Consider the following 14212-nt stretch of genomic DNA (forward strand, 5'->3'; position numbering starts at 1 on the left):
AACAATCAACCCCTACTCTTACTGCGGTGCTTCTTCTGATAACAATTTTTCACGTCCTAGCTTTGAATTAATTTATTTTTTTCTCAGAGAAGCCAGACAGAATAACAGTTCGGCCTTGACTAGACGGGCCGGAGGGCTTGTTTCTGTGTCCTGTGACCCAAAGAACGAACCGTTTCTGTGTCTGGCCCATTTCAACATCTCCACGGGGCGCGGCTTCCAGACGAAAAAGGCTGTCGTCGTAAAGTGTGATGCTTTGTTTGCCGGGAGGAGTGTCGTAAACCATTAAGAGGGTCATTTCGGAGCTGGGATTTTGTCAGGCGCCGGTGTGAGAGGAGGAGGGGGCGATGGACGAAGACATCTTGACCACCCTCAAGATCTTAATCATTGGCGAAAGCGGCGTCGGCAAGTCGAGGTGAGGCAGCGCCGGGCTCCTACCGGTCCTGGGTCGGGATACGGGCGTTGCGCCTTAGGCCGCGGCCTCCCTGACGCAGCACAGCCGGCGGAGCGCGCTCCCTTAGCATCTAAGCCTACACCTCTTTGGGTGTCATCCCCTCCGACCCCCAAAACAATACCATAGGTGGTAGAGTGTGAGAGAATTTGATAGACAGAACTGACGTCTGTAGAAGTACAAAAGAACTGTTTCAGCTCAGCCCGCTGCTGCCTCTTACAGTACCCTTCTCCAATAGCTTTATTCTAATCACAAACAAGAGAAAATCTACAGGTGCTAGAAAGCCAAGCAACAAAATGCTGGAGGAACTCAGCAGGCCAGGCAGCATCTATAGAAAAAAGTACGGCCGACATTTCGGGCCGAGACCCTTCGGCAGGGTATCCTAACCATTGTGTACGGAACCTAACCTAAATAGCATTTACCCCTGTTTCAGCAGTTCAAAGCCTCTTATTCCATCCACTAATGTACACTTTAAAATGACAGCTAACACTGGAAATGCTGGTGAATGCAATAACACAGGGAGCACGCTGCCTGCAATCTCAAAATTTAATAACTCGGCCCCAAAAATGGTGGTCCTTAGCTCTGAGCTCCTATATTCATTTTTAATCCTGATTGTCACTTCATATCTCGGCTAAATTATTCTGACATTTGCCTGTAGTATTGTCATTGTATCCCTTTTAATGCCCAAATTTATATCAAACAGTTCTATCGTTTTACCATTATTGTACTAATCTAGCATTAAGGGCACACAATCTTAAATGCTCATAACCAGAGGTGACAGTCTTCATTTCTGTCATTATTAACCTAATACTTTCCATTTCACTCTGAATTCCAGGGTTGGTAATCCAAGAATAAATACTGATATAATCATATCTTCATATAAGAAACACACATTTCTAGATTTATACCCTTAAGTGTAATTAAACTAATGTCAAAATTGCCTGAAATGAAGAGGCTAACAAAATACCAAGTTGAAGTCAATAAATGAATTGCAGCAATGGTAGATACCTGCAATGTTCTGGACATCCCAAGATGTTTAACAAAATTATCCGGTAAAATTTAACAGCGGTCCATCTTAAGCATTTGGATTTGGTATTGGATAGAGATGATGATGGTTGCTTCTGACCTTGAAGAAAGCTGCCCATGAACCTAGCAATTTCATTAATGTTAATTTCCCTGAATTTGATGGTTGCTGAAGACTTCCAACCACAAGGAGTTTCTGGCAACCAAAAGCAGAGAAGCCAACAAGTAGGCTGAGCAGCCAATTCTTTTGATTGAGGAATCGGCTGAAATATAATTATTTTCATCAGTGTTTTACGATTTGTTGGGTTTTTAAGATGTATATGTGGATGTACATGGAGGTCTTGGGATCCAAGTCCATAGCTCCCTGGAAGTAATAACATCAAGGTAGGGTAGTGAAAAAGGCATTTGGTACACATGCCTTCATAGGCTGAGACATCGAGTATAAGAATTGTCATGTTGCAGTTGTACAACGTGCTAATTATACTGTACTTGGAATATTGTGTATGGTTCTGGTTGCTACAAGAAAGTTCTAGTAGCAATAGAGAGATTGTAGAAGAGATCCACCAAGCTGTTGCTGAATGGAAGACTCTTCTACAATAAGAGATTGAATAAGGCTGGGTTTATTTTTAATGAAACATGGGCAATTGATGGATGACCTGAAAGTTATGAGGGGCATGGATAGGCTAAATAGTCAGAATCTTTTATGCAGGGCAGTGGAGGCTGGAACTATAAGGCACAGGTCCAGGTTCAGAGGGAAGAAATTCAAAGGAGATCTGAGGGGTAAGCTTCTCACATACAGGGTGGTGAATATTTGTATGAGCTAGCAGAGGTGGTGGTGGAGGCAGATACAATTACAATGTTTACAATGGTCAGGTACTTGGATAGGAATGAAGTAGCGGGGCACTGGCCCACTGCAGGAAATGGGATTGTCAAATCAAGTTCAAGTTTATTGCCATTTCGACCATAAACTGCTGGTACAGTACACAGTAAAAACAGAACAACGTTCCTCCAAGACCCTGGTGCTACATGAAACAACACAAAACTACACTGGACTGTGTGAGACAGCACAAGGCTACACTAGACTACATAAAACAACATAAAAACTGAACTAGACTACAGACCTGCACAGGACTACATAAAGTGCACAAAACAGTGCAGGTCAGTGAAATAATTAATAAACAAGACAATAGGCACAGTAGAGTACAAATTACAATATAATGATGTAGATATCAGTCTAGACGCTTGAGTATTGAGGAGTCTGATGGCTTGGGGGAAGAAACTGTTGCACAGTCTGGTTGTGAGAGCCGGAATGCTTTGGTACCTTTTGCCAGATGGCAGGAGGGAGAAGAGTTTGTGTGAGGGGAGCGTGGGGTCCTTCGCAATACTGTTAGCTTTGCGGGTGCAGCGTGTGGTGTAATTATCTGTAATAGTGGGAAGAGAGACCCCGATGATCTTCTCAGCTGACCTCACTATCCATTGCAGGGTCTTGCAATCCGAGACAGTGCAATTCCCGAACGAGGCAGTGATGTAGCTGCTCAGGGTGCTCTCAATACATCCTCTGTAGAATGTGGTGAGGATGGGGGGGGGGCGGGTGGGAGATAGATTTTTCCCAGCCTTCACAGAAAGTAAAGACACTACTGGGCTTTCTTGGCTATGGAGCTGATGTTGAGAGACCAGGTAAATACCAAGAGGTGCTCTTAACGATCTCAACAGAGGAGCCGTCGATGTTGAGCGGAGAGTGGTCACTCCATGCTCTCCTGAAGTCAACAACCATCTCTTTTGTTTTGCTCACATTCAGAGACAGGTTGTTAGCCGCTGCACCTCCTCTCTGTACGCTGACTCGTCGTTCTTGTTGATAAGACCCACTACGGTCGTGTCAAAGGTGAACTTGATGATGTGATTCGAGCTGTGTATTGCCGCACACTCGTGGGTCAGCAGAGTGAACAGCAGTGGACTGAGCACACAGCCCTGGGGAGCCCCCGTGCTCAGTGTGATGGTGTTGGAGATGCTGCTTCCGATCCAGACTGACTGAGGTCTCCCAGTCAGGAAGTCTAGGATCCAGTTGCAGAGGGAGGTGTTCAGGCCCTGCACTTTCAGCTTTCCAATCAGTTTCTGAGGAATGATTGTGTTGAATGCTGAACTGAAGTCTATGAGCAGCATTTGAATGTATGTGGTCTGGTTAAGATCATCATGGTCTGGATAAGATGGGCAGTAAGAGTGCTGTAGGTTTCTATGAAACTTGGGGGTTGCAGTTTACTGCTAGTTTGTTCACTCTGTGCTGTGTCGTATGACTGGTCTTTCCATGAATGCGATTGGTCGCAAATTTTCTACAGAAGTGGTTTGGCATTGCCTCCTTCTGGGCAATGTCTTTACAAGATGGGTGACCCCAGCCATTATCAATACTCTTCATCAGTGATTGCATAACCAGGTCTTGTGATGTGCATCAGCTGCTCCTATGTGCATGCACCACTGGCTTCTCCTGATCCTGATCAGGATGCTAAGCAGGTGCTACATCTTGCCCAAGGGTGACTTGCAGAGCAGGGGAGGGAAGGAGCACCTTACATTGATGTATCTCCACCCCACCACCCAAGTAATGCTGCTCTGAATGAGAGGTCGGCATTAAACATTAGCGCTGTGTGGTGGCAGATGGAGGGTTTTGCTCACTTTGGCAATGTGCTAGAGAAAATATGATTACTCGGTGACGCTTTATTGGAAAGTGAGCATACTTTGTAAAAGGAATGTAATTACCTGCTGACAGGATATTACATAGTAGGAGATTTATTTTTAACATTAAAAATTTAATATAGGCAAGACCAATGTTCATTGTCCTTTATTTCTTTGTACAGTTATGGTGTGTTACTTCTGTGTGACTGCTAAACATGAACATTGAAGGTACTCCCACAATGCTGTTGGCTGGGAGCTTCTGGAATCTTAACCCAGTAAAACTGGAGGATTAGAATTTGTGCCTAGCCAGGGTGTATGAGGAGATGAATTGGAAAACTATTCCATATGCTTGCTGTTCCTTGTTGTTTATAACATTACATGTTGCAGGTTAAGAGTTGAAGTCAGTTCATGCTGTACTGGGAAGAAGTTGCAGTTATCCAATGTTAGATAGTGAGGAATTTGTAGTTTCCAGTGCAGTGACCTGTTCAGAAGACTTGTGTTTAAACAGTCACTGCAAGTGGAGATTTTGTAATTGCTGAGTTATAATTCATAAGTAGATAGGAAACTGGATTTGGTGAAAAAAGTTCTATTGTGTTTATTCATTGATTTTGCACTGAAAAAGTTGTGGTTACCCAGTGTCTGCAAAGTATATTTTACTATTACCATATTTTGAGATGGTTAGATGATTGCATATACTCTTCAATGCAATATTGCACTTCTAGACACATCTAAATCAATTGTAGTATGATTACTAGACAACGGGGTGACCCGTTGGGGCATCCTTTGAGAGAAAGGTAGTGCAGTCTGATGTGACCAGTATGAACATTAAATTTTCCTTAATGCTATTGGTATTGCTTTGTTTTGGAAATTGAAGAATAAAAACCAGTTTATTAAAGAAGAAAGATGGGTAGCAAGGCAAATATAGCTCCTCCTCGTTTAACGAAAGACACTTCTGTTGGCAATATTTCTGGTTGATCAGCTACCCTTGTGCCTCTCGTTGCCATTCTGGAGACGTGCAGTCCTTTCATGTGCTGTCTCTTCATCTCTTCTGCTGTTTGTTCTTTGTCTCTGATTTTGGAGATATGCATTTCTCAGCTCCTTTGTCTCTTCCTCTCTCCTCCTTCTGTGCCTGTTGTCGTTCTGGAGACGTGCATGCCTCTCCTCTCATCTTTTTTTGTCCTGACTCTCTGATCCTGGAGTCGTGCAGCCCTGGCCTCATCTGATTCTTGTTCTCTCCCTCTCCTTACTGCTTCTCGATGACGTTTGGCATCCCCCTTCTCTTTCCACACGGCATAATTAGGCTGACCATATTTTTTCTTACCCTAATGCTAGATGGAAGATACGAAGCAGTAATACAAAAGGAAGCTGATTATTCTTGATTATGTGGTTGGCGCTCTCCTAAATGGACATGACATAGTCACCGCTGTCCTTTGACTGTAGCAAAGGGTTTTGTGGGTGACTCGAAGTATGTCATTATGGGTTACGGGATGTTATGTCATGCTTAAATTTAGCGAAGATCCGATGTTCAGTTTTTGAATCCAGTCAAAACTTTTATACGTTGTGGGGACCATTTTTGACTTATTTTCAAAACCTTTGATTTGTTGTAGAAGTACAGATGGTGGCTAATAATATATTTTATTATATGGTAAGGTTTCCTCCCCTTTTTTTTACTTGCTTTTCCTAACAGCTTTGACTTTGGTAGTGGGTTTAGATTTTTTTTCTGTATACCAAATTTTTTTATATTTCAATATTACGATTTAAATTAATTTTTATGAATACAGGGTTTAGTGGTTGTAACTGTATTTTTAATACAATGTATTTGGTACTTTTTTTTACTTGTAATATATATCATCTTGTACTCTGTATTCCTTTATGCAGAAACTAATAAAAATATTGAAAGAGAAGTGCATCATTAGAGGAAGATTTAATGATCTCTTATTGATGGGTGGCAGTTAGATCTGTCCCAATCCTGCACATGCTAATGGTGATATATGACCGCTCGAAATAGAGCTGCCCTGCCCTGCCCTTTTGCTCTAGTTGGTGTCGCTGCTGAGGCTGGCCGTGCGCAAGCGTTGTTGTGTCGCGTCCCGATTTCCATGATGGCAGATTGGCTCTAGGGTGAAAGCCAGCCTGTTGAATTTTGTGAATGAGCAATTTTATATGAATATATAACCCTGAACTTTTCCTGCATTCTGTAAGTTAGCACATTTTAAGTCGATTTAGCCAAAAAGAAGTGCCACTGTAATGCACCGTTTGTGCTAATTGGAGGTGACAGACAGCCAGAACGTGAGAGCTTTAGTATATGAAAGAAGTGTGCTGAGATAAATAATAAAATTGCATTTTTTTTAATGTTTGCCCCTTAGCTTAATGACAAACATATCTGCCTCTATTCAGCACTGCCAGAGTATACTAGAAAATCTACATCTTATTTTTAATTGCAATATTTAACATCTAAACATCTGTAGTTTTAAAAAAAAAGTTTATCCCCAGGATTTTTTTCTATTCTCAATTCAGATTGTTAAATCATTAAAAAAAACTATTTTCCCTTTTATTTTGCACAAATGTTTGCTTCTCATTTGTAATGAACTGAATCTGTTCTTGTGATCTCTAAAGTATTTGAGTCATTCACAGGTTCTTAACAGTAGGGAAATATTTTGTTGAGTACTGTGATGCTGTTTAAGCTGTTGTTTCTCGATGCTAAACTGCAATGATTGCATTTGGGGAAGTACTCATTTTACTGAATGGTTTCCCACAAGTGGACTTGTTTATCAATCCATCCATAATGAATTATACATGTTAAATTGCAATGTTCTGACATGTCCTCTTTTTAATCTGTAATAAAATCAGAGCTTTATTTATCATATGACGTGTTATTCTCTATTTTCAGTTTACTCTTACGGTTTACAGATGATACCTTTGACCCAGAACTTGCTGCAACAATTGGTAAGTTTGTCTTGCAGTAGATTAGTGAAATTAATCTTGTGAGCAACATCATTGAATCTACTGTACTTCATGCAATAAATGAATTGGAGCTCTTACAGAAAAGAGCCCCAAATTATTCCTCAATATTAATAAAACTAAAACATGAAAAATTAGCAACCTGGTAATTAAGAAGCCTGCTTCTGAAAATTAGGGAACTTTACAATATAATTTCTCAAATCTTCCTATTTCTTTGCACTTGTCTAAATGTAGATATCTCTGTAGAAATGGGACATCTTCACTTTTGGTATCTAATGGAAGTTTGCACACTAGTTATAAATAAGGTTCAATGCAGATATAAATTCCAAATATTGCCTTGTTTAAAAGCACCCTCTCATTGTTTTAACTGAACCATGTTTCCTTTGAATTTCACTGGAGAGAAAGTGGAATATTTTGTTGAATTTCTGGTTGGTTTTGGCAAGCAGCCAAATGCACTGTAAGTTCATAGAGCATGGAGAGAAATCACTCACATGTTGTGCCTCCCAGTTATCCAGTTGACCCCATATTCCTGCTTTTTTCCTTTTCACGTACTCAATCTGTTTTCTTTTATAAAGTTACAATTGAATTTATTTCCACAGCTCTGGGAGGCATTGCATACAAATAAATTCCCCAAATCTCCACCATTGTAATGTTGCTAATAACCTTAACTTACTGTAGCTACTGGCCCTTTTGCCAATGGAAACAGGTTCTTCCCTTCCTTTCAAATCATCTTAACATTTTGAATACCTCACCCAAATTTTCCCTTCAGCCTCTTCACCCTTTAAAAACAATATCCCCTGTTTCAATTAGATTCAAGTTGTTCAGTCATTGTATTTTAGTAACTTCTGTTTTTTTTCCATAAAGTGGAGATATTTGCTGATGAATCCATTGTGTTCACTTTCATTCATAATGTTTGGAATGAAGCAGTTGCTATGTGATTGCAGTAAGCCTAACATCTATGTTGGAGAAATTACTGGAAGGAATTATGAGGGACAGGATCTTCTAGAATTTGGATTGAGGAGTCTATGCTAAATGTCTCTTATTATTTTATATATCTCAATCAAATCACTTATCATCCTCCTTTGCTGCAAAGAGAGAAACCCTACCTAGCTCGTTCAGCCTTTCCTCAAGACATGCTCTCTAATCCAGGCAGCATCCTGGATGAAAAAAGTTTAGAGGGATGAGGTAAATGCGGCTAGTTTAGAGGAGTATCAGAGCCATAAAGTAATATAACTTGGCAACTTTGTGTCACTCAATAAACTCAAAACGATAATGATTGGATTGATTAGGATAAAACATTGCGCTGTTAATTACCTACATTCTGGTTGCAAACTGTGTTATCTGCAAAATGCACTGCAATAACTTACAAAGTTTCTTGAACACCACCTTCCAGTCTAGCTTTAATGCCTAAAAGCACAAGAAAAATAGGTTTGTAGAAATGCCACATCTGCTACAGTAAGTGAAATCCAAAACTCACCATCCAGACTTGACAATCACTTGCTTATCTTTCATTGCTGCTTGGCCAATAGCCTTGAACTTTCGATCTGACAGTGCTGTAGAATACCTCACTAAGAACTGTAACGCTACTATAAATAAAGTTGATTTATTAACTACTGCCCTTTCCCTATTTACCTAATTGACAGAAATGAATTGTGAAATACTTGGTTGGCATCTGCTATACGAAGTGGGGCTTGAAGTTATTACTGATTGGCAGGTCTAAACTACTTTGTTTCATTTCATCTGAACATCACTGCTTCACAACTAACTGCACTAATTTTTCTGTCATTGGTTCAGAACCTTCCAATTTCCTGCCCCAGATCTACCTGTAGAAGCACCATTGCAATAGGAATTGTATCACTTTAAGCACAGGCCCATCACCAAGATATTTGACATTGCCTCATGTGGTTGACCTTTTAAAAATATTCATTGTTTCTCTCTTGATGACATCCTATAGTTCTCTGTTCTGGAAATCTTAGGCAGTGCTCAAAATTAGCCCTTGTGTATTTGCTTCACTCTACTGCAACTTTTTTTCAGTTCACCAGTTGGTTTTTTGTTTATTTTTCCAGCAACACATCTTTCCCATTCCAGGTTGTTTTTGTGACCTATATGTATGATGCAGTTATACTCTTAATTTGCTTGCTAGTTGTTGATATATAACTGGACTTGCTGTGCATTTTCGTGCCTCCCTTCATTTACCCTTGCCTCCATTATTTGAAGATATCCCTTATGTAAGACATTCTGTTGTGCATAGTGTTGTAAGAGAAGTATTATACTATTCTATTTTGAAAATCAGTTGCTGAGGTGTCTTGGAATTGGCATGCAACTGCTCATAAATGAAGCAAGAAACCCCTGAGCACAATTGGTGCAATGCCAGTCGTATCCTTTCACATCTGGAAAATGGATCAGATCTCAAGCAGACTGAAGGAATTAATTTCTTGTTGGCTACAGGAGATGCAAGTGAAAAGAGTCTGCAATCGCATCGCAGTTCTGAATATGTGTGAATGCAGAGTATTTTGATTGAAAAATTTGGCAGTAAAAGACAAGCTGTCAATCCTATTTAAGCCATAACAATTGTTGAAATGGTAAGCAAAAAAATTTCAGTAGTGCATTTGGGTTACTCTGCTGAGTAGTGGTTCAAATGTTTTTTGCAGAGTAGTTTTTAAATATAAGTTTACCTAGGAATGTTTTATGTTGCCAGTTTCAAAGCAAATACATTAATGGTCTATTTCTTGATACAGAGCCCCCAAATGTTTAAGGGAAGAAAATTAAAAACAGTAGAAAAAATATGCAATTTTTAAAAAAAAAATTATAAAAGTGCATAGGCCTTACTGACCACAGCAATTTTAATTTGTTTTCTTGAACCCAAGGGAGACTAAATTTTATGATGAAAATCAAAAAAATAACCTGCAGTTGCTGGAAATCTGAAAAGAAAGGCCAGAAAATGTGAATCTTGAGCTGGTCAGACTGTATCTGTGGAAAGAGAAATGCAGTTAATGTTTTGTGCCTGAGACTGTTTGTGGTGCTTGGGAAGAGAGAAATTGAGTGAATTTTCAGTAGCAGTGAAAGTGTGAGAAGCATTGGAGAACAAAGAAAATGCCTTTCAATGATGAGTCCTGATGAGCCTATGTAATTCTCAAGTCAAACTTGAGTTTCTAGGGAGTATTGGGACCTAGAGGCAAAAGAAAATAAAATTTTAAAGTAAGAGCAAAAATTCACTGATAGACCGGACGGAACCTACTGTTTGAGTGCTGCTTCTGCCCGGAACATTTGGGCGGACTCCGCAGCATCACGGGGCTGTCCGGGAGCAGCGTTGGTATCTGCGGTAAGATGCCGAACTTTAAATAACTTGAGAGACTGTTTCATGGAAAACAGGACTGCTGTCACTGCATTTGGGTTAGTGCTAACTTTGCCACAGGGATCATCGCACGCAAGCACATCTCAGAAATGGTGAGGCTTAAGAACCTGATAATTGAGTTCAGAAAGAGGGGAGGACTGTGTACATGTTCCTGTCTATATCAACAGTGTTGATGTTGAAGGGGTAGAGAGCTTCAAGTTCCTAGAAGTGAACATCATCAATAGCCTGTCCTGGTCCAACCAAATAGATGCCACAACCAAACAAGCTCACCAATGCCTCTGCTTCCTCGGGTATAAAGTTAATGCTTAAATAGACTGATCTATTCAGCCTACAGAATACCCATATCTTTCCAATTTCCTGAACTTTCATGTAAGAGCCTCTTGAATGCCTGTAGTATTTGCCTGTCTGTATCACCCTAGTAGCACATTCCAGGTACTGCCATTCTGGTTTTTTTTAAAAAAAATTGCCCAGCATGTCTTGTTTGAACTTGCGTCCTTTCTCTCCCAAAATGCATGCTCCCTAGTATTAGACATTTAAACCCTGGGAAAAGGACATCAGCTGTTTACTAGATCTCTGCCTCTCAATTCTACACACCTCACTGCTCAGGCTTCACAATGCAATTTTTCCAACCTCTTATAGCATGTTCTGGGCAGCATCCTGATAAGCCTCTTCTGCACCCCCTCCAAAGCCTTCACATTCTTTCTATAATATTAAGTAGAGTGTTGTGGTTAGTGCGACATTATTACAGCTCGGCGTGTCAGAGTTCGGTTCTGGCATCCTCTGTAAGAAATCTGTATGTCCTTCTTGTGAGCATGTGGGCTTCCTCCATTTGCTACAATTTACTTCGACAGTCCAAAGATGTACCTGTTAGTATGCTAATTGGTCACTGCAAATTGCCCTGTGATTAGGCTAGGGTTGAATAGGTGGGTTGCTGGGCCCTCATTTGAGCCAGAAGGGCCTGTTCCACACTATATATCTAAATAAATACACTAAAATAAATAGGGTGACTAGAATTGAATGTAATACTCAAGATGTAGCCTAACTGGAGCTATATAAAGTTGCAACATAACTTCCTGACTTTCGAATCAATTCATTGACTAGCAAAGGCAAACATACTATATGCTGCTGTTATCTCCTTATCATCCTGTGTAGCCACTTTCAGGGATCTGTAAACCTGAACCCCAAGATGCCTCTGTGCATCAACAATGTTAAGGGAATTGCCATTAACAGTATACTGACCCTTTATGTTTGATCTGCCGAAGTGCAACTCATCACATTTGGCTGGATTAAACTCCATATGTCATTTTTCCACCCACATCTACAACTGATCTTTATCATACTATATCCTTGGCAATCTCCTGTGCTATCCACAACACCGCCAATCCGCCAAAGTATGCAGTATAATCTGCATACTTACTAACCTACCTATCTACGTTTCCATCCCTGCAAAACTTCACATGTCACAGACCTCCAACACAGAATAAAATAAGTCCCATTGACCATTCCTTTGTCTTCTATGGGCAAACCAATTCTGAATCCAAACAGCCAAATCACTATAGATCTCATTTATTTTAATCTTCTGGATGGGTTTTCCAGAGGGGACCCTGTCAAACGCCTTACTGAAATCCACGTAGACAACATCCAGAGCTCTTCCATTATTGATCACCTTTGTCATGTCCTCAGAAAGAAACTCATTCAAGTTAGTATGATGTGATTTGACCCGCACAAAAACATGTGACTTTTCCCGATAGGCCACAGTTTTCCAAATGCTTATAATCCTATCCTCATGAACCGTACGTACATGTCCCTTAGAACTTCACTGTGGTTCACCGGCACCATCTTATTCTTACAAGACAATGAATCTCAGGGTTGGATATGGTGACATATATGTACTTTGACAATGAATTTACTTTGAACTTTGGATAATCTTGTCCAGTAAATTGCGACACACTAATCTTTAGTTCCCAGGATTATCTCCATTCCCCTTCTTGAATAATGGAACAATTAACTACTTGCCAGTCCTTGGGCCTTGCCTCTGTCTAGAAAGGACATGCAAATATTGGTCAAAGTCCCAGCAGTCTCATCTCAATAACTTGGGGTACATCCCATCAGGCCATGGAAACATATCCTTATCCGCCTTAATGTTCTTTAAAAAACCTAACAGTACCACCTCCTTTATCTCAAAATGCCCTAGCATATGAACATGCTTCACACTACCCTCCCTATCCTCCACATCCTTCTTGGTAAGTACTGATGTAAGTTACTCAAGTAGGACCTCATCAAATCCTTCAACTAGGTACAAGAGTGGAACCAGTTGGTGTTCTGCTGCGGTAGCCCATCCACTTCAAGGTTTGACATATTGTGCGTTTAGAGATCCTCTTCTGCATCCCACAGTTCCAGGAGATCAGTAGTTATTAAGATACTTAAACCACCCCATCGAGCACCGACAATCCCATGATCAAAGTCACTGACATCACATTTCTTCCCCACTTTGATGTTTGCTGTGAGCAACAACTGAACCTCTTGACCATGTCTGTATGCTTTAATGCATTGAGTTATTGCCACATGATTAGAAATTTGTATTAATGAGCTGGTATTCCTAATAAAGTGGCCACTGAGTATATGTATATAATGTCTTGGGATTCTCTTAAATTCTACTTGCCAAAGACTTTTTGTGGCCCCTTCTGGGTATCATAATTCCCTTCTTGAGTCCTTTCCTGTCTTCATTATATCAAGGCTCTGTTTAAACCACAACATTATTACCATGTATAGTTCTAGCTACCGCATCACAGGAAAGATGTCACTGTGGTAGAGAGCAGATTTATGAAGATTTTATTAGGACTGGAATAATTTTCAGTATAAAATTGGCTAGTCTTGGATTGTTTTCCATGACTAATGGGAGGCTTAACAACAATGTATAAACTGAAGGGAGGCTTTGTTAGGATAAATATGAATAATCACTTTCCAGTTCAGGTAGGTTAAATGAGTTACAATGCAGCATTGTACAAATTATATGGTTCAAATCCCACTGAAATCAAAGGGAAATGAGTGAATCTTAAACCACGCTGTGAATTAACTCTCATGCTATTTTGTACATAATAAATTGGAACTAGAACATGAATTGTATGCTGTTGGCATAAAGAAATGCCATTTGCTCATATATCTCAGCTTGGTGTTTCTTTCTGTGTTTCTGACTATTGGGTAGTCATTTGGATTAGTTTTATCTGTTACTCAACATGACTGTTGTTCTGTATTGACATAATTTTGTGACAGTGAAATGCGTTGTTTGCGTCAACAACCAACGCAGTCCAAAAATGTCGCCAAGCTTCTGGCACCAACACAACAAGCCCACACCTTCCTAAACTGTACATCTTTGGAATGTGGAGGGAAACTGGTGCACATGGAAGAACCCCACACAGTCAAGGGGAGATATATGAACTCCTTACAGATAGTGGTGGGACTTGAACTCGTAAAGCGTTATACTAACCGCTATGATGCAACTGTGCTGCCCCAGTTCAGTTCAGAGTTTGAATAAATGCAGGACAGAGAATGAAAAAGAAACAACTGATATTAAGAATCTACAATAAAAACAAATCTGCCAGTTTTTGAACAGTGAGTCCTTGCTTCTCATTTTGAATTCTTAGTACTACCAGCTCATTACTCCCATCATAGAGAAAATCCAGGAGCCTGAAGATGCACGCTCAACATTTTAAGAACAGCTTCTTCCCCTCTCCCATCAGATTTCTTAACTGTTCATGAACCCT

General features: G+C 40.2%; 1 protein-coding gene across 1 annotated transcript in view; it reads left to right on the plus strand.

The window, feature by feature from the left end:
* Positions 1-273: 273 nt before the first annotated feature.
* Positions 274-14212, plus strand: part of rab18a (RAB18A, member RAS oncogene family) — a 49706-nt gene continuing 35767 nt past the window's right edge. The window contains exons 1-2 of the mRNA XM_073054724.1: positions 274-412; positions 7023-7078. Of these exons, the coding sequence (XP_072910825.1) occupies positions 345-412; positions 7023-7078 (124 nt within the window). The 5' untranslated portion in view covers positions 274-344. The remainder of the gene's footprint in view (positions 413-7022; positions 7079-14212) is intronic.

This window comes from Hemitrygon akajei, chromosome 8 (genome assembly GCF_048418815.1).
Source record: "Hemitrygon akajei chromosome 8, sHemAka1.3, whole genome shotgun sequence".
Lineage (NCBI taxonomy): Eukaryota > Metazoa > Chordata > Chondrichthyes > Myliobatiformes > Dasyatidae > Hemitrygon > Hemitrygon akajei.